Here is a 21208-nt window from a genome sequence, read left to right as displayed (position 1 = left end):
AATAACACTGGAGAATATCATAGAAGAACCAAACTTGTATTGATGGCAGATAACCTAATAAGGATGGTCTTTCAAACTCTTTCTGTGTAATCCACAAAGTAAATATTCCTAGGAGATAAAGATGGGTAGTATTTCAAACTTACATTTGCAGTATGCTTTCACTAGGAAATGCTTTCTAACTAGAGAATAAATTATGTAAAATAAGTCTCCTACCTACCAGTAAAACATCTAACAGAGTTGAAGACTGCACTTGAAATGTCTCTCTTTAAAGAAGTGTTACTTCAAAGGGATAATGATCAAAGTGTGCATAAATTCCCAAAGGACATGGGAATATATGCACAGAAGGATTTCACTCCAAATGCCAACAATGAATGCTTAGTTATTTGGAATTTACTTATTATATAATAGTTGTTATGTATGTAAAATGTCTTAATTTTGCTATGACAGCTTGACTGAATTCCCACATGTTAAATATTTTAAAGCTGATCTTACATATGTATTCATAGACAAGATGAAAGTGTTAATTCTAATTAAAATGATGCATAGTCCAATAGCATCCATAATCATTATCAGAAGGAAAAGTTACCGAAACATCAGAATGACCTCTAATATGGGTCAAAGTTTTATTCATAAATCCCCTCCCCCCAAACTCCTCTGGAAAAATATACAATTTAACACAAACTTTTTTATTGTTGAATGTGTATACCTACGATGACATTTGTATTTAATGCAAAAACCAAGTAGATGTTCAGCTTTCTATTGTGGAATTTTTAACCATTTTGTTTACATTTCCAGCTCTGGGTGTGCTCATACATGTTAAAATAGCCAAATTAAAGCTATAAACTGAATGTGATTTTTATCTACTAATGTTATTTTGAAAATCCTGTGCGATGTTTCGAACTTAATGGCAAATGATAAGATAGCAATGTTAATAGTTTCTTATAGTGACACTTGCAGTTAAATTGAAGGTATGAACATTGATTAGCTTTGAAGCCAAGTTACTAGACCACCTGAATTAAGTCCAGCGTAGGAACTGAGGCATTTTCTCCATGCTGCCATAAACTAATAGAGGCATTGAGAAAATGTCCCAATATCTTCATCAAACATACCTTTCTTGCCTAACATCTTTGACTATCTGACGATGTATATCTCATGAGATTATCAGCACAAGGGCATTGACATCCATCAGTGCAACATTTTTATTGGTCCATATCACCAAAACAAAACACCATGAGTCACAATCAGTCATTTTCACCAGATTCTACTCACAGGAAGTTATAGAAACAGATCCATATTCGGTATAAATTATTAGCAAAATGTCACGTTGAGTTTAACATGTAAACACACACACAAGGTGATAGTGAGTGATATTTTAAAATATAAGATTATGGGTGGGTTTTTTTCTGTCTTCATACAGATCTGTATTAAGTAGATTATTAAAATCTATGTACATATTGATATTGCAGTGCCTCTTTTCACCAAATGCAAAGCTATTAAAATGTTTCTTTGGGTCTGAATTTTTATGAGGATGGCACTAAAGAAGTAGATGCTATGACCTTGATAATTTCCTATTAGGGTGAGCTGTTGATTTTATACATATGTAGTAGCTATTATACGCTGTGCATATAAATGTACTGAATTTAAATGGTTAGTGTGTGAAGCAAACTTGTCACAAGGCTTTATAGATCTGTTTCAAACATCAGTGTTATCAGGCATCTGACATTTGCATATAAATGTAGTGCACTGTTGTTTAAAAATAACTACTGTACTTATCTTGCAGAGTGCCTAAATTCCAAAGCCCATAGCTCAAGCTAGAGTTGAAATAAAATCTGTATACTGTGTGCAGTATACTTAACACTGTGCAGCATAGCTCTTCAGTGTGCTGATCTCTGCACAGTATAGAGCTTTTCTCTCGCTCTACAAAAGAGTGAGAAAGCAAATGAGAAAAAGACCCACCATCCAGCTGTCTAGCACTGCACTAGCGACAGGTGGCAGCAGAAGGGAACGCTGAGTGGCAAGGCAGGGTCAGAGGTGTAACTAGGGAAAATGGTGCCCGGGGCAAGCACTGAAATTGCGCCCCCCCCGCCGCATCCCCCCCCGCCGCCCCCCCAACATACATCTGACTGACACACGTTTCAGAAAACTTTTATTTTAAAAATTTAAAAAATTACAAAAATTACCAAAAATTTCAAAATGTACTACATACTTAGGTTTTTCCTCACAACAACCCTGTGAAGTTGGCTTGTATCTCAAACATCAGAATTATGATGCAATGATGATTATTATGATTATGATGCCCCTCCCTCACGCCCTGGTTCTGTTCCTGACTTTCCCTTGTGAGTGACTGTATTTTAACAAAACGAAAACCAAGGACTCCAAAGTAATTCGAGGGACTAGGGTGATAGTGCTAAAGACTCCTTATTCTCCGGCTGTTAAAGAGACTCCCCTTTTCCAAAACCGCGCGCTATTTACACCAGAAAAGGTTTCAAATGGAGGGGGAAGCATTTATGCATTTATGCTTTGTTTTATGTTATGATTTCAAAGTTAGAAAAACTATAAAAGGGCCATTTTAGAGAAGATGTGCACTGCCTTAGTTGCAAATCCTGCTTTTTTGAGATTCCCTGCAATTGAATAAAGCAATAATATACACCTTTGCTATTTAAATTGGTTGGAGAGTATTTATGACAATAAAAAATGAAATGGCATTTCAGATGCAACATTGGTTGCCTAAGACCACTCAGATTTAACTAATCTTCATCACATAGACAAAAAGAGCAATTAAAATTAAAATCCATGACTAAAACCAAACCACTTTGGGGTTGTTTTTAATGAAAGGTGGTATATAAATTTAACAATAAATGTTTAGAAGTATATACTTTCACCCCCTGCCCAACCTACAATTAATTCCAGCTTATTTTCAAAGGGCTTCTAGTTTTATTTACAAATTGCTTGGCAGCACCAATGTTTAAGTAATCGCTAATTGCTCCTAATGATAGTTTTACTTATTGTTAAATTTATATACCACCTTCCATTAAAACATTCTCTGTTCATCTGATTTTCAGTCTGGTTAATTAAATTGGTGGAGGTTTAGACTTTCCTGATGGGCTGAAACAGCTAATCCATTTTGATGATGACATATAATTAAATTAGCTTGCATTACATAGTGAAAAAGTCTATGAAGGGAGAGATGGGGGGATGTGGAACCCAAGGTTCCACATCCCCCCATCTCCCCCTCCCTGAACCTTTTCAGTTAAAACGTGGTTAGATTATAGGGGAGGAAGGACTTGAATGAGCAAAAAGGGGAACTGGTTCGGGCGTTCAGGAAGTTGTTCAGAAGAGGGAGTTGTTCAGGAAGTTTGCTCTGGTGCGTGTCCTCCTCTCGACGCATGCGCGACTGGTGGCGGGGCGGCGGGGCGCGCCGGGGAGTGAGAGTCAGAGACTTGGACTATGAAGATGCCGCAGCGCCCAGTGCTGGATGAGCAATGCCAATGGGGGGGGGGGGCGGGACCGGGGGAGGGGGACTGCTCTGAACAAAAAAAAAAAAATTTAAAAAAAAAAAAAATTTTCCGGCAAATTGGCGGGGGCACTTTTTGGCACCCCCTGCCAAGTGGCACCCGGGGCACGTGCCCCCACTGCCCCCCTATAGTTACGCCTATGGGCAGGGTACAGCATGGCAGGTGAGGCAACAAGCCCAAGTAATGGAGAGCAAGGTAGGATGCCCATAATGGACTGTCCCAGGACATAGAGACTGCTGGAGGCCATCACTTACCCTTGCCTCATTCGTAATCCACCCCTGGGTACATGGATGAGTGAGAGGTGATAATTGAATTCTTACCCTGCCCACACTTTCCAGCCATTTCAATATAGAAAAAGAAGGGATAGCAGGCAATACGGAAGACATCCATGGTCTGAGAATTTCTGAGAATGTGAGCATTTCTGATAAATATAAGAATGAGAGATAAATATGAGAATGAAGTTTGGTCATAGTAATAATTTCCTCAGTCTTCGTAGGACAAGCTTTTCTATTTGGGCACCCAACTTTGGCTGCTAAAATAAATCTACACAGGAAAACCTTATGAAAGGACAATAGACTACCTGCGTTGAGAATGTGCAAAAGAAACAATTTTGGATCTTTGGGTACTGCACAATAGAACTATCAGTTTTCTAAATGCATATCCTCACACACACAAAAATTAAGGTGCTTCATATTGCCATATATGAAGGCTGAACATTTTAAAACATTATTCTACTCTGGATGTTAATTCTAATTTAGGTATCTTTTTTCTTAGAACTTCAGGCAAAGAAGCGAATTATAAGTTAATTAACACATTTTGTAAAATTGGAGTAGCTCGATAGCTCAAATAGAAATTACTGCAAGTTCTGATGATGAGAGGTCATGTTGATATTTTGTTTCATAGTAGAGGTGTGCAAGAAATGGATTTTGCATTTTGTTTTGAGCTTGAAACAATTCATCAACACACTCAAAACATTTTGAGTCCGTTTTGAGTGTTTCAGCCATAGGGAATAATGGGGAACTTGAAACACCCCATTTTTCCCCATGGGTAGCTCCTAAGGAAACCAAAGTGGGTTGGGTGGTAGGGTATGATGGATGCTACTTACCACTCAATCCACAAACAAAATGGGCAAGTAGCCAATATTTAACTTTTTAAAAAAAATTTCCCCAAAAGGTTGAGTTTTGTTTTGAGCATGAAACATTTGAAATGGCTGTTGAGAGCTTGAATCATTTTGTGCATCCCTACTCAGGTCTAGCTGATCTTGAACTTAGAACATTTGACTTTGATCCTTTTCAACAAAATTTCTTGACCTGTAGATCAAAGCCATGGATTCTGTGTCTCAGTCTGAAGCCTACTCTGGGAAGAGTAGAAGCATCTTCAGGAGGTGAGGAAGCTTTTCTAAACAGAACATCAAGCCTTTCCCCCCTTCAAACTAACTAACAGGAGGAGGGGAGATTTTGAGGGGCTGGTTTCTCTTTAAGGGATAAGTCCTAGTCTCTGTGTTTATTATTTGCCAGGGCTAGCCTTTGTCAGGGCTAGCAAACTCCTGTGGCATCCAGTCTTTGTTTCTCCCTGCCTGGAGGGGGTGGAGTCAGCTAGGGCTGTGGGAGGCCTCAAATTCCTTTGAGCCACATCCTGTGTCCCTGTTTGAAGCCTACTCTCTACATAAAAGGTGAAGTACTGAGAGCACAGCACATAGCCAACAGGGATAGCAAACAGGGCATTTGAGTTTTGTGGGAGTTTAGTGGGAAGTGTATAGGTGAGCCTGGAACAAGTCTCTGTGATCAGAAGGAGCCCATGGAGATAAGAAGGTAAGTACAAATCCCTTCCTCATACAAATACTGATTCTTGAGAAAGGCAGTTTGGACAGTTAAATAGCTGACCAATGCAGCTGAAACCTATCCTTCTAATAAACTATCTCTAAATATGGTAAACTGTCAAAAAACAACAACACAACACTTATGAAGATAGAAAGTCAACGGAGGAGGGGGCACTTCCCAGTGTATTGCACAGAGTGTCACATGTATGACTATTTGCTCCATGGGCAGAAGTCATAGGTGTGTACTCGGTGCAAGGAGCTCCTGGATCTCAGAGACAAAGTTTATTTCCTCGAGATCAAGGTGGCAGATCTGGAGAAGCTAAGACAGAAAGAGAGGCATGCGGATGAAAACCTCAAGGATGTGGTAGACGCATCCCACTCCAGGGCTAAAAGCTCCTCTGCTGTCAGGGAGAATGAAGGTCTCAGGGAAGGAGGGCATTGGTCTGAGGAAGAGGGAAATGCTCCTTTAGAAGGGACCCCTTCCGTGGAAGATGAGCCCATATCCTCTTGCACAGTGGATACTCCTCCAGAGAGTGGGGACCTCCTTGTAGCGGGCGATTCAATAATTAGAGGTATAAAGAGATGGGTTTGTGACCCGTATGTCGACCATACGGTGACTTGCCTGCCTGGTGAGAAGTTTGCAGCCATGATGCAGTGTCTAGATAGACTGTTAGGCAGTGCTGGGGAGGTGACAGCTGTTGTGGTGCACATCGGCACCAACGATGTAGAGAAATGTAGCCAGGAGGTCCTGGAAGCCAAATTTAGGCTGATAGATTGAGTATTGAAGTTTAAGACCCCCAAGGTAGCATTCTCAGAAATGTTTACCTGTTCCATGTGCAGATACTGTGAGATAGGCAGAGCTGAGGGGTTTCAATGTGTGGATGAGACGTTGGTGCTGGGATTGTTATTGTTATTATAATGCCCTTATACAAAACTATGGTGCAGCCACACTTGGAGTACTGAGTACAATTCTGGTTACCACACCTAAATAAGGACACTGTAGAACTGGAAAAGGTACAGAAGAGGGCAACCAAGATGGTCAGGGGCCAAGAGCACATTTCTTATGAGACAAGGCTACAACATCTGGGGTGATACAGTTAGGAAAAAAGATGACTGTGAGGAGACATGATAGAGGTCTATAAAATCATGCATGATGTGGATAGAGATAAATTCTTTTCCCTCTCCCATAACACTAGAACCAGGGGTCATCCCATGAAATTGATTGCCAGGAAACTTAGAACCAGGAAACTTAGGTACTTTTTCACACAACACATAATCAACTTGTGGAATTCTCTGCCACAAGATGTGGTGACAGCCAACAACCTGGATGTCTTTAAAAGGTGTTTGGATAACTTCATGGAGGAGACGTCTATCATTGGCTACTATTTGGAGGGCTATAGGCGACCTCCAGCCTCCGAGGCAGGATACCTCTGAGTACCAGTTGCAGGGGAGTAACAGCATGAGGGAAGGCATGCCCTCAACTCCTGCCTGTAGTCTTCCAGAGGCATCTGGTGGGCCACTATGTGAAACAGGATGCTGGACTAGATGGGCCTTGGGCCTGATTCAGCAGGGCTGTTCTTATGCTTTTAAGGACTAGGGGTGCACATGGACCTTTTGCGCTAAAGCACCAGTGTTCTATTAAAAGAACACAGGGCTTTCCCATTAAATGCCCTACCCACACCTATGCATAGGAGATTTAAAGGAGGCTAGTGCTGGCCAGACCAGCTACAGGTTGGGATGGCGGTCCCATCGCTGCCTCCCTGCTGCCTGCTGCCTACTCTGCATTGGTGGGGACAGGTGGTGGGTCTGATCACCACCTCCCCAGCAGCCACAGCCAGCCATAAGTCTCCGCTCCTGCCAGAGTAGTGGAGAGGGTTAAAAAAATGATCGGGGTGGGCATCTCTTCGCAGGAGCGGCCAGTGGCTGCATGAGTTTGGTGACTGCTGGTCGGAGGTCATGGTCAACGCTGCAGGCTCTGCAAAGGACAGTAATTCATTATTTACTTTCAGTGCACCCCAGCACTGCCCCCCCCTTTTAGTATAGTAATTCAGAGGTTCTCCTCTTCCCACCCACCCCACACAGGTCAAATTGATTCGGGTTCAATTCTCAAAATCAAGGCCAAATCAAATCAACTATGTAAGCACCAGTGAAGCATTAGTCTAGATTTCAAAGCAGTGGTGCTACACTGGTGCACTACTGTAGCTCTAATTCTTCCTTAGACAGGATGTCACAGATATTTACTTTAGCAGGTAAGGAGAGTTCAAAAAAGTCCTGGTGATGAGTTCTGAAAAGAGACTGTAATTTTTTTCAAAAATCTATGACATTCTATTTGATAGAACACAGACTCCTGAATTTTGCAAATAGTTTACAAATGCTAGCCAACATTCAGATGAAGACTTCCACAAATAGAAGAAATTCTGCTCATGCAAGGGGGCGGGGGTGATCACAGAACTTCCCTTTACTCTGCAGCCTCCCATGTCCCCCACAAAATATCCCTGAGAGCTGCAGACCTCAAAGACATATTTCCATGGGCTATAGAGGGAAAGAAGACCCGAGAAATTTACCTTCCCTTGCACATGCATAACAAGCACCATTCATGGAAGTTTTGTTCAGGATATTTTCCAATGTTTGGACAAAACAAGTTCAAAGGATTTGAACTTACTTTGTTTATAACTGCTGGAATGCTCTCATTGACTTAGCAATCTGCACACATTTTCTTGAGATCATTAAATGAAATGTAGCTACAACCACCATAACAGCAAGTGATTTGCAAAACAGGATTGTACTTCACTACTCAACACTAAAATAAAATATTCATTTATTTTATTAGTGAACCATAAAAACTGCCTTTAGCTACCAGGAACTGAATTAGTGACAAACAGTACTTAGGTAGGGATGATTGATATATCAGACCATCAAAATTATGTTATGACTTTTATAGGTATTATAGATTTTTATGCTACTTCCTGCATCAAATTTTGCAAAACAAGAATACCATTCCAAGTCAGAGGTCCAAAAACTTTAAGGGAAAAATTAATATATATCTTCAACAAATATACTTCTGATGAGATGCTCTTATATGCATAATTAATATTGGATCACTTGAGATAAAGGAGTAACTTGAGGATTCCTGTTCCTCTGTCAGGAAAAATGACATGAAAAATGGTCTTTAATTAATCATTTTGTTTCTTACAGGGTGAATGGAAACAAAATTGCAACATCAAAGATTTGCTTTTTAAACCAATTTACACAAAATCATGATGGCATATTATACATTCATATAATGTCTCAACTCATTTGAGCATTTCAGCTAGAGTGAAATGGGTGGTATAGGTATTTTCAGAACGTAAGACTGATTTTTGCATTTCCACTTATCTGAGCTATGTGGTACATCATGCCATTTTTATGAATATCCAGAAAAGGAAAGCACTTGCATCCCAGTCATACATGTTTGGGTTTATGATGCAGCAAATCTCTTATGCTGCATTGTTCAAAATTTATTTGCTAATAGCAAATATCCTAATAGCAAACATCCTAATAGCAAATATTAGGATCCAAATATATTATCATCTCAAACTATTGTAGCAATACATTTATATATGCCAATATAGAATTTGTGCATAAAGACAACTGTTCAAAAACAGACTCTCTTCTCTTTATTCAAAACAAACTCACTCTAACAATCCTCAGGGACATATTTTTGTGAAGCACAGTGGGCTGCAGGGGGAAGAGGAGATTGCTCACACAAAACATAATACAGTGTGTGCAACATAGTCTGGATGTCAGCCACCATCTTTTAATGGCATCAGACCTGTAGCATTGTGGCTTCTGAATAGTGTCAGAAGCAGGGGCGTAGCAAGGTTGGAGTGGGCCCAGAGACAAGATTTTAAAATGGGGCCCCCCCACTCAAAGTCCAGGGCCTCCGCACACCCCAGGCCCCCAAGGATTTAAGTCTGATATTCCAAAATAAGTATGCTGTCTGGAAATACATTTCACTGAATACACACACGCACACGTCACAATATACAGTGATATACATTGAGTACTATACATTTGTTTTACTTTTAATGCCTAGAACACACTAGAAAGATGAATGATTAAAATGGGCCCCTCGCTGCAGATTAGCAAAGGAGACTTTCAACCATGCAGGGTGAACCTATGTTTGTTTTCTCAGAATTCTGAACAAATTCAGTCAAGTTTGATTCCAGGAGGTTTTTCACAGGAGGCTTTTAAAGCCCTTTAACACACATCTCCTCTGGAATAGAGGTGCTGCATTCACATGTTGGCCAGATTTACCCTGAAGTCCCTGCAAGTTATTGGGGAGCAGTTCACACACAAGAAAAATAAAATAAAATAAAAGCAGAAGACATGCTTCACAGTTCTCACTCAGACCTTCTGGGTTGCAAAACAACTTGAACATAAGTGCATTTATAAATGAATGAATAAAATAAATATAATACTGTTTCTTCCAGAAGTTTTTGTAATTTTCTGCCATGAAACAAGCCACTTATAGGACTTTTTAGATAGTTTTTTTTAAGCCAGCAAATTTTCCAAGCTGTTTAAAAATAAATATTCAGAGACTTCTCAGTCCCTCCCCCCCATATCAAAGCCCTATGGCAAGCAGATCCCTATATATCCAGGTGGGGGGGGGTTGGGAAGGTAACCACAAAAAGGAGTTCACACTCTACCTGGCAGCAGGGGGTCTTCTGCTGCAGAGAACAGTGGAGGCCTCTCTGGCTGCCTCCTCCTTCCTGGCTGGCTTGGGCCCTACTGGAGTTCAGGCTTCACTGCGGCCTACACGGAGGCCTCCGTGGAAGCCCCGCCCACCCGCCGATCAGCTGAGAGGCGGGAGAAAAGGAGCTCTTTGCAGCCTGTCTGCTGCTGGATTGCCGGCCAGGAGAACAAGCTGGAGAGACGGCGAACAGGGCAAGTGGCTGAGGGGCCTTGGGGCTGGGCAGGGGCAATGGGGAGTCACGTGAGGTGCCTCTGGGGGGCCCCTCCAGGCAGTGGGGCCCCCAGACAACTGTCTCCCCTTGCCCTATCGTTGTTACGCGCCTGGTCAGAAGTCTGAGGTTACATGAGATACACCTTATTGTGCAGCATGCCTACACACACACACACACCACACACACACACACACACACACACACGGCTTTCCCAAGGCACAGCAAATCTGGGCTGATGCTTTTTTGGTTTCCCACATCAGAGCCAAAGAACACAGGCAGCCTAGCACTTAATCCTGTTCTCTGCTGCTGTGCACATTTTTCATAGATTTCCAGGCAGATTTTCAAGTCTGTGATATAGCACAGCAATTTATTGCTTATATAGAAAGCTGACAAGTGAATCAGAAGACAGGAGCTGTTCTCTGTTATAATTGTTGTTAGGGCTCTTAATCCTGCAGCTTCCCTCAGAATCATTCACACACGTAGGGACATAAATGTATTGTGCTGAATTGGGAACACATCAAGTGTGGCGCCAAGCGGAAATGTTCATTCAATGATGTACAGATGTATGAAAATGTCATTCACCTTTGAGAATAATTTATAAAACTACTAATCCCTACAGCGAGCCAAACTGAGGAAACACTAAAATAGTCATAACATGAAATGTTTAAACACTCATTTCCCACTCCCTGAGCAATTACATAAAATACTTGAATAAACATGCTTTCAGGTACTCCTACATTTTACTATGCTTCCGCTAAGGCACTGCTTGTTCAGCAGCAGGTTTGATCCTCTTCCTGAACACATACAATCCAAATGTATTGCAGAAAACAGAAAAAGCCAATCTACAGGCTTAGAGCATACACAGAATCACAGGACAAGAGAACTCGCTTCCAGTACTGGATATTTAGATCATAATTCACAGCAAACCCATTCATTTATTTTCATGATTTATTTCGCTTATGCTGGATATAAATACAATAGGCAGCTCACAACACAAAACAATTAAAGCAGCAAAGCTTGTTCATATACAATGCCAGTTTTAAAAAAATATATGACAGAAACAGTTTAAAAACATACAATACAAATAAAATATATTTAAGCAGTAACCTAGAAACAGACGGAATTTTCACAGATCTAATGGAAGTACAATCCAAAACCCAGGTGAAAATAAGAGATGATCAACTGCCATTTAAAAACAGTGAAAGAAGGAGCCTGACAGGTGGGTTGACACCACAGCACAAGTCCCATCTTTAGTACCCATCAAGAATATTTCACTTAAAGGTGGGCCAAAAAGAACGTTATCTGAGGTAGGGGCTTGGGAGGATTAGACTGAAATAAGCTGTTCTTAAGGTAACATGGCTCCTGACTATGTTCTAGTTTTTAAAGAATTCTGCAACCCTTACACCAAAAAAGGTAATAGTGTATTCATATTACACATTTCCAGATTGAAGACCAAGCGTAGTAAAAGAATCCACTTACGGTTTCCTCATATGATGACTCGAATGCCAGGGTTCCAAGTGTGTAGTGGCCTTCCTACGTACATGAAAACTATGTAAACTGTTCCATCATCCAACTTAGGCTTTGTATACTCAGACAAAGAACGATGGGTGAAAAAGATGGAGACCACAAAGGTAGTGTGCCTCTCATCTTGTTTTCATTTGACTCTAAAGGTAATAGAGATATCAGAGGGATCTGTATCTGAGTATTCACTTATCCATAATCCAAAGAGTCTTTGCTTTTGCAGCTCCTAAGCACTGGGAATTGTTTGAATGGGTCCAGTGTGTGACAGATTCCACAGCCATTACTCACAAGTTGTAATAACCTAGCTTGCTGGAGTGTGGTGATAGCATCATCCATTGTATATTGTAGCTCTTCAGAAAATCTAGTTCTGCTTGAATATTCCTTTGCTGATTGAAAAACAAAAGGCCCAAATAGTTTCCTGAATCCACCCTACATCACAACATAAATTTCCAATGACCTGCAACACAGCTCCATGAACACAAAAGTCCCATGAACCACAACTTTCAACAATTACCCTTCATTTTTAATAAATGAAGTATACAAATCCTTTGTTCACTCTTCATAACTTTAACCATAAACGGCAAGTATTTTCTAGAGAAGAAAATTAATTCCCTTCTCACCATTAGCAAGAGGCAACATTCATATCAACCAGCACACAAATATACAACAAATATATAATTATCTTCCTTTTCCACATACTCCTGTCATTCTGCTAAGTTTCACAGTGAAAAATCTATTTTATGTACAATCAGAGCAACCACTATTACCAGCAAAACTGTTCAGCAGCAGAAATCTACATACTGCAGTGTATTTCCTCTAGCAAGTACCTGGAGTGTACCATCATTATCTCTAGTTTCTCCAAGAAAAAATACTAGTATTCTTTTTAAGGTATGAGTATTGCTCCCAACTTAAACATATAATATATGTTGGCTTTATAGTTGATATTGTTTCTACTTATGTAGTCATTCCAAATTTGGTAGGCACACAGCAGTAAATACTTTCTTTTCCATTGAACTCATCATATATATTGCACTTCTAATTAATTGGTATCTATACAGGAACTTAAATTCTTTATTCTTCATGACTGACAATAAAATATGAAGTTTTCCCCATGAGTGTCTTACTCATGCTAACAACTTTATTTCCCCCGTTGTTTGCAAATCCTTTGTCAACTACAGCCCTTAACTGAATATACCTTGAGAAGCATTTAACAGCAAACTAGATCAGGAGTTTAGTGCAGCTCCTCTTAAAAGTCTATGGCTAGTAAGTTCAACAAAAAATGAATTGCAGCCTATGTAATTAATTACAAACAAAAGTTGCTTAGAATGCAAATGAACAATTGTCTTACCGTGGCAGGAGCCATCCACTTCTTCATACCCAACACTGCAGATACATCTTCCTAAAGGCACAAGCCAATCTCCGTCTGCTCCACAATATAATTTTGGAGTGTCCCGTTCCTCAGCACTTTTCACACAGGAGCCTCGTACTTCCACTAAAGAGGAAGAATCAACCCTTGGAATAGTATCAGGAAACATAGCCAAGTTCCGAACAGTGAAAGGGCACTTTTTGTAGTAAACACGGACAGAGACCAAAGCAATGCATGCACCAATGTCTTGAAAAGCAAGAAAAAATCCTTTCCTGTTTATTGGTCCCACCTCACGAACTTCTGTGTTCAGTTTCAGGATGCGATCACCCAAATCCATCTGAGTAAAACTCTCATCAGCTGCAATAGTATCAATTTTACTGTATTGATTTGGCTTGAATTTAATTCCATGGGATTCATCTGATTCCAGGTAGTAGAGGTTAAATGTTTCTTTGCATGTTCCCAGTACCCATGGAATGCTGTTGCAATCCCTCAGAGTAAACTTCATTTCCACATAAATTTTCTGGGCTGCATCACGGGAGATCCAATTTGAACGAAGCCAGTTGTTTTGGTTGGGTTCCATGACATTACATACCTGGTAAGTATGAATGGGGCGATTATATTCATCCATTTCTGTTATGGCATCCCACTGGAAAGAAAAGACATTTCATGAAAAAACAACCCTTATATACATGTACAGATTATAGGCAAAGACTATAATGAAATTAATTTTTTAAATAGTTCAAATTTGTTGTCAATGTGTACTAGTTTAAAACCAGAATTGCCAAGGAACAAACAGAAATATCAGAGGAAGATAGTGAAGATTAGAATTTCCACTAGAATAGAAGGAATTGTCGTCTTAATGATTATATTTATTTTTGAAGAGGTACAGCATTGCCCTAAGATCTTGGAGGCAGACTTGATGCTGTGTATTAAAAAACAGTTGTTTTCATAATCCAGCTCTGTCCAGTTATTAATGATTATTATAAACATATTTATTTGTAAGTAGGAAGCAATTAATAAAATGGGAATGACATACTTCCCTCCACAGACATTAGCTGTATCACCACAGTTTCACATGGGAAGGTATTTGTCTAAAACAACCTCTTTGTGAACATTACAAGATAACAATTCCAAGGAGATTATTAGTTTTCATGCCTCCTTCCTACCATGGCAAATTCCAGGATTGTTCTTTTCATTTCAGGGCAATTTAATCAAAGTGGTTTCCCATGAAAAACTGATATAGCCCAGCAATATAGCCAACTGAGGACTGGGCTATCTTACTGATCCACCCATGAATAATCTATTAGTCTAGTTTTTAAACCAGTGAAATTTACATCCAAGTACATACATTCAGGATTGGAAAATAAATCAAAATTATTAGCTTTCTGGAAATATCTCTTACATTAGAAATAGCACAAAGTATTTTATTTTTACATTCAAAATAAATTTTGATTCTCATTTGTTAATACCCTGGTCCAGCCTGGGTTAGGCTGCAAATGAGAGCCACTGGGATTGGGCCCAATCCTGACAGGGCAGAACTCCCTAGCCCGGCTTTTCAACCCAGCTGTTAGCCAAGGTTAAGGGAGGACGTGTTCCCTTAACCCCGGCTATCTGCTCATGTCCGAGTATGGGCTGCTTCCAGCCCAGCTGCACACAGACATGGGCACCTAGAGCACCTGTCTCTTGGGGGAATCCCTCAGTGCATCGTGAATGTTGAGTGGTGGGATCTCCGAAGGCTGCAATGCATTGTCTCAGCCTCCGCAGTTCTGTGCTGCACGCACACAGTGCAGATTGTTTGGGAGAGTGGTCCACGCTCCCGGCAAGGTCAAGTGCCCATCTGAGGGGGGAAGGTAAGTTTAACAAGGCCTCCCTCCGCCTGTCCGCCACCCCACCCAGTCCTGTGAACAAACTAATAATGTGTTCTATGCAATGTTTGTGTGTGTGTGTGTGTGTGTGTGTGTGTGTGTGTGTGTGTACAGCCAAGTCAGCCAAGTGCCTTTGCAAGACCCATTAGTGGTGGCAGGGGGATGGGCAGATGCATTGGCAGCCACAGTCTTTTTTTAACCTATAATGTAATGCTGCCATTGTTGTGCTGCAGGGCTGGGGACATTGAATGATATGTACAGGAAGATGGTGGTCTCCAGTGTTGCTGCCAAAGTGCACTCCTATCCTAATTAGCCCTTGGCAAGTGCCTCAGATGACTGACCCTGATGACAGTGTAAATTCTAGTTCAAAAAGTGAAGCCTAGTTGTTCCAAAGCATAGGTCTGGAGGACACTGATCTCACAGTTCTACCCTGCAATCCATTTAGCTCACCATTAATTCAAGGGGTTGAATTATCATGAAGCAGATGATTCCCACAAACTCATGCATGATTTCACCCTAACTCAAAGCCCGCACAATTGCCATAACTAAACAAAAATGTAGCACTGCCCTGTTAACTCTTGATCTTGTCAAGGCCTGCTAACCTGAGCCAAATATGGTCCTGCACTCTTGTAGTTCTCTGCAATATGTGTTTCATACTGCTTCCCCCTCTCACTGCTGCCAACATACTCAGAATTAGCAGCTCTAAATTATATGTTCAGATACTCAAAGTTTATTCAAGTTATACTCAATGTGCATTTTTTGCTAGTAGGAGTTCACAATTAGGGATGTGTGATTCATGGCCAAATTGATTTGACTCAAATACGGGGGATTCAAATGATTTGAACCCGAATCCAATCACCCTTTAGGATGCTTACCAGATTCAAGATCAAACTGAATTACCATCTATTTGAGCTCAAATCAGTTTAGTGATTTGAGCCTCCATTTTGTCCCCAGTGATCTCCATTTTGTCCTTTCCAAGCTTCTGCCATCACTGCCAGGGGTGAATTTTTAGGACTTTTTATGTGTGGAATCTTGGTTGTGAAATAGCTTCCTCATAGGGAATCTCTATGAAAAAGTTATTTTGTAACCAAGATCCACACTGTGAAGATTTCACAACCGAGAATCCATAACAAATAAAATTCCTAAAACTCCATCCCTTTGCGAGATTCCTTTGGGGGTTAGGTGGCAGTTGGCACCCATGGGGCCCTGCCACCTAAGCCACTTTGGTGCCCCGTAACCCTCAAAAATGCCATGAAATTTATTTGAATTCAAATTGAATCAAATTCAAATTGAATTTACCCAGATTCAAGGGCAGCAGATTCGAGCTTGAATTGAATCAGGCTCATTTAATCAGAATTGAATCAAATTGCAATGAATAGATTCATGCACATCCCTATTCACAATCCTTAAAAGTGCAGCTACTAATTTGTTGTTCTTTTTGCATATACTTGAAACATCTATTTCATGATTGCTAAATCAAACTAGGCAGATTAGTTTTAAGAGTGTGGTATTGTTAGCTACACAAAAAACACTGAAATATATTATTTGGTTTACAAAGCAGACTTGGTTTGAAAGCAGTGGATAACGTACTTTGCTTAATATCTATGGAAATAAAAACTCTCTATTCTACAGAATCACTTCTGAAGGACAAATGTAACTCTTCTTAGAGAGATAGTAGGCAAATTCACATAGGGGGAACACATTTGGAAATGAGGAAAATATTGAAGGCCTGCTTTTCTGTGATCATCTGGAACTGTGACAAATAGCTAGCTCAACCTCAGACAACTCCTAGGTAAAGCAAGGAATGCCTTGTCAGTTCCTGAAATCACCCATGACAGCCATTTTCTCTTTGTATTTGCCAAGAAATGTAGATGTGTCCAAGATTTTAGATTAACACATGTTTACACCCATAAAATGTAAAGTGAAAGATTTATGTTGGAAAAATATTGTGTTAAACTGACACTAAAGGAAGATAAAGGAGGATGAAACTATCGTCAAATATTTAAGAAAGTGATAAATTTACTGATGCCACTTTTTTTTCTTTGCTACTGGGAACAGCAATGGATTTCAACTGAAGAACAGAAGTTGTAGGTTCTTTATTAGCAAAAGTTTCATACTGCAAAAGGAATTGAGCAAAGAATGAGCTGCATCAAGAAGTAGTCAGTGAAGTTTCATTTGCTACTTTTTGTTTTCCCATTTTGTTACCTTTTATACTGAATAACCAATACATACAGAGTTGCTTATGAATGAAGCATATGTATATAAACTGTGCCTTTAGGAGGCAAAGTTCACACACACACACACACACACACACACACACACACACACACACACACACACACACCAGTTAGCACTGATACACACCAGGATAGCATTAATAAATTACATCATTTTCCTGAATTTTGTTTGAGGGATAGGCTTGTGAATACAAGACGGAATACACAAAGGAACAGTCCCCCTGACAGCTGCTTATTTTAAAAAGAAAAGTTGGGCAATGTTTTTCAGAAATGGTTCAGTTACAGTGGCTGCTGTCTGTGTCTCGTAGTGCTATGAACACAAAAGTAGTACTTCAGTATTTCAAAGAGACAGACATGGAGCTGCAATGCACAGCCCAGTAGCGATAGAGGGGGGCAGGAGTTTTTACCACTTGCCTCCTCCCTCCTGAATGACTTTTTCACTTCCAGAAATCTCCCTGAAGGCTACTCAATGCTCAAGGACATACAGGTGAAACTCGGAAAATTAGAATATCGTGCAAAAGTCCATTAATTTCAGTAATGCAAATTAAAAGGTGAAACTGATATATGAGACAGACGCATTACATGCAAAGTGAGATAAGTCAAGCCTTAATTTGTTATAATTGTGATGATCATGGCATACAGCTCATGAAAACCCCAAATCCACAATCCCAGAAAATTAGAATATTACATGGAACCAAGAAGACAAGGATTGAAGAATAGAACAATATCGGACCTCTGAAAAGTATACAGTCTACTGTGCTTGATTGGCCAGCAAACTCGCCTGACCTGACCCCATAGAGAATCTATGGGGCATTGCCAAGAGAAGGATGAGAGACATGAGACCAAACAATGCAGAATTGCTGAAGGCCGCTAATGAAGCATCCTGGTCTTCTATAATACCTCATCAGTGCCACAGGCTGATAGCATCCATGCCATGCCGCATTGAGGCAGTAATTGCTGCAAAAGGGGCCCAAACCAAGTACTGAATACATATGCATGCTTATACTTTTCAGAGGTCCGATATTGTTCTATTCTTCAATCCTTGACTTCTTGGTTCCATGTAATATTCTAATTTTCTGAGATTGTGGATTTGGGGTTTTCATGAGCTGTATGCCATGATCATCACAATTATAACAAATTAAGGCTTGACTTATCTCGCTTTGCATGTAATGCGTCTGTCTCATATATCAGTTTCACCTTTTAATTTGCATTACTGAAATTAATGAACTTTTGCACGATATTCTAATTTTCCGAGTTTCACCTGTATTCCTAGAAGTAAAAGTTCTGGAGGGAGGGGATGAGCAGTGGAAATTGCTCCCCACTCAGCAGGCTGTGCAACAAGGCTTCATTGCAGGTGCATTACAGTCCCTTTGCTTCTTCCATCTTTATAGAACTACAAGATGTCAGCCACTATAACCTCTCTCATTGCTGGTGACGGCCTACTGTAGATGATTGTTGACAGTCCTTAAAGCTCTTTGATTCTAGTTATGTAATTGTTTATATTTTTCATTAGAGACTGGAAGACTGTCATAGATTACAATGGAAAAGATCATCTTAAAAACTAAGTAGGCCAAATACAGTTATTGGCACCTTATAGGAGAAAACCTATGGATGCATTTCTGCATATAGTTGATAGAAATATTTTATCCAAGGGATTTTTTTTATTTTGTGTCTCCAAAAAGCTTAATACAGCCTAATTTCTGTGTCCAAAAAGCCTAGCTCAGCCTAATTTATAAACTAAGACTTGCTGTGCACTGTTCAGATGGGGTACTCTGAGCATCATTCTGATTTCATTGCATTGTGGGAACACTGCAACCCAACCTTTGACATGATATGGGCATTCACCTGGATGCACTAGGGATAACATGTTGGCAGATGTATCCCTGAAAACAAACAGAAAATAGAATGTGTATCTAATCTAAAAAATATTGTAAATGTGCATAAAAGAGAATCAAGGATACAATATACAAAACATATATTCATTACTTAATATTTATATAGCAATCTATATAATCGATCAGCAGAAGATATGCTCAATAATGATCCAAAATACAGTTCTATTTTTAGCAATATATAAGTCACTGACATTGAAAAATCTCTTCATAATTACAACATGTGGGCCACCCACTTTGTTTTTGTAGGACATGCCATAAAATTGATTTTCACCAAACACATTTCAACTCAAAAGTCTTCATCACTGGGTTCCTTTTACCAGTTTATCATTAATACAAAGGGTTGCAAGCAAGTCCCATTTTTTCCTCCTGAGAATCGATAAATGTTTTTTATTGTCTGGAAGCTTATTGCTGCCACTCCTCTAGTGGCATTTTTAACGCTGAAAGCCTGCTGTTCTGCATCACAAATGCAAATGGTGCTTGTGATGTTTGGGCATGGCTGAAGGCAGAAGGAGAATCACATAACCACACTGGACATATTGCAGCCATCACAAAAAATTGCACTAGTCCCAGTTCAGTCCAATAATGACCAATGTGAGATGGCCGCTTCAGGTAGCTGCTGCTTTTCATGGTTCATCACCTTATTCCTCTGTACTTCCTTTCACAGCACTTCCCTTCTGAAGAGGCAGAGAGTTGGACAAATGAGAGAAGCAGCTGACAAGAGAAGATGGGAGAGTGTGGGTGGGAAGATGGAGGTTAGAAGAAAAAATGTGCATAGTATGCTCTGTGCATCTTGGGTGATGAAATTAAATCGGTTTGTGTTGTGTGGCATGCATGATGTGGTGGGTGGAGTCAAGTTGAGAGATAATGTAAGAAGAGCAGATTGATAGTGTGTGGGGAAATCAATGTGCTGCATAGGGTTAGGACTAGGGGCAGTGGCTTATCACTGGTGGTGGGCCAGGCCTGACTTATCTCATCCAGGATATCACAATGGCAATAATGAATCTTTGAAGTAATTGCTGTTAAACTATTTTCCCCCAGAAAAAGGGTGCTAGACTGCAATTTGCAGACAGTTTAGTTTAGACCTGTTTAAAGCAAAGGGGATTCCTCTGGAATTGACCTGGTTGAGGACAGATGTACATTCAAATCCTAAATACGCTTATTAAAAAGTAAGTCCTAACTGAATTAAACAAGACTGCTAAAAATGTATTTATGATTATAGCTTCAATGAGAAATGTAATTTAAAAAAATCTGCAGCAAGTACAAAAAGTCTGATTAAAATGATACAAAGATTTATTTATTTATTGGTAAAGCAGTAGAATAGAAAACAGCAATTGCAACAGTTTAGATTTGAACAGCTGAATCACAGTACATTGTCTTGCTGCAGGGAATTACTTTTAAAGCTAAATTTTACAAAGCAATTCTTTCTCCTCATAAAGGTTAAACTATCATCCTCATATGAAAGTTTCCTTGAAACTACTTCAGTATTCACTTTGAATCAATATCTGGTTTGAACTTCAAATCGGCTTTGAATTCTGCTCTAAGTAATGTAGTTAATCGTGAAAATCCTCTTTCTTCAGGAGGAAAACAAGGACCCTGCATTTAAATGGTGCCTAATTTCAAAGAATAAAACAGGGGTTGAATTTATTGTACTTGGATAATTTATATTACATTCAGGGCAGTGATGATCTAATATAAACACTATAGCTAATCATATAATCATTTTAATGTATGGTAGTGTACTGTCATGTTCCACAGGCAGTTCTGAGCCACCCACACTACTGTGGGCATCGAAAGAGCCACTGAGAATCTTGCACTTTTGTGCAAGAGCAAAAATACTTGAAATGTACTTGCATTCCAGAAGCACTATTTAGATTGGAAATTAAGTATTTAATTTAAGTATTTAAAATGTTAAGTATTTGCACTCTTGCAAGACCGCCTGTAGTTCCTTAGATGACTGCAGCAGCACAATTGACTGAGAATCACCCACATTATACAGTGAAACATGTTGGCCTCCAGAGAAGAATGGAAGACAGGTCACAAACAG

At 39.9% G+C, this 21208-nt stretch overlaps 1 protein-coding gene and 1 long non-coding RNA gene across 12 annotated transcripts in view; one reads left to right on the top strand and one right to left on the bottom strand.

Moving 5' to 3' along the window:
- The window catches only part of EPHA6 (EPH receptor A6), a 750202-nt gene that overhangs the window by 548829 nt on the left and 180165 nt on the right, over positions 1-21208 (bottom strand). For 9 of the 11 annotated variants that reach the window (XM_053308761.1, XM_053308767.1, XM_053308762.1 and 6 more), the window contains exon 3: positions 13150-13813. In XM_053308761.1, coding sequence (XP_053164736.1) covers positions 13150-13813 — 664 coding nt within the window. Of the gene's footprint in view, positions 1-10022; positions 10089-13149; positions 13814-21208 lie in introns of those variants that run through there. The other 2 variants (XM_053308765.1, XM_053308764.1) reach the window with 2 other exon arrangements.
- On the top strand, positions 11731-20308 carry LOC128350439 (uncharacterized). The gene is made up of 3 exons (XR_008319326.1): positions 11731-11911; positions 13631-13762; positions 19829-20308. It is a non-coding gene; the product is annotated as an uncharacterized LOC128350439 (long non-coding RNA).

The sequence above is a fragment of the Hemicordylus capensis genome, chromosome 3, assembly GCF_027244095.1.
Source record: "Hemicordylus capensis ecotype Gifberg chromosome 3, rHemCap1.1.pri, whole genome shotgun sequence".
Lineage (NCBI taxonomy): Eukaryota > Metazoa > Chordata > Lepidosauria > Squamata > Cordylidae > Hemicordylus > Hemicordylus capensis.
Note: the sequence above shows the minus strand (reverse complement) of the source record. Positions and strands in the feature narration are given on the sequence as shown.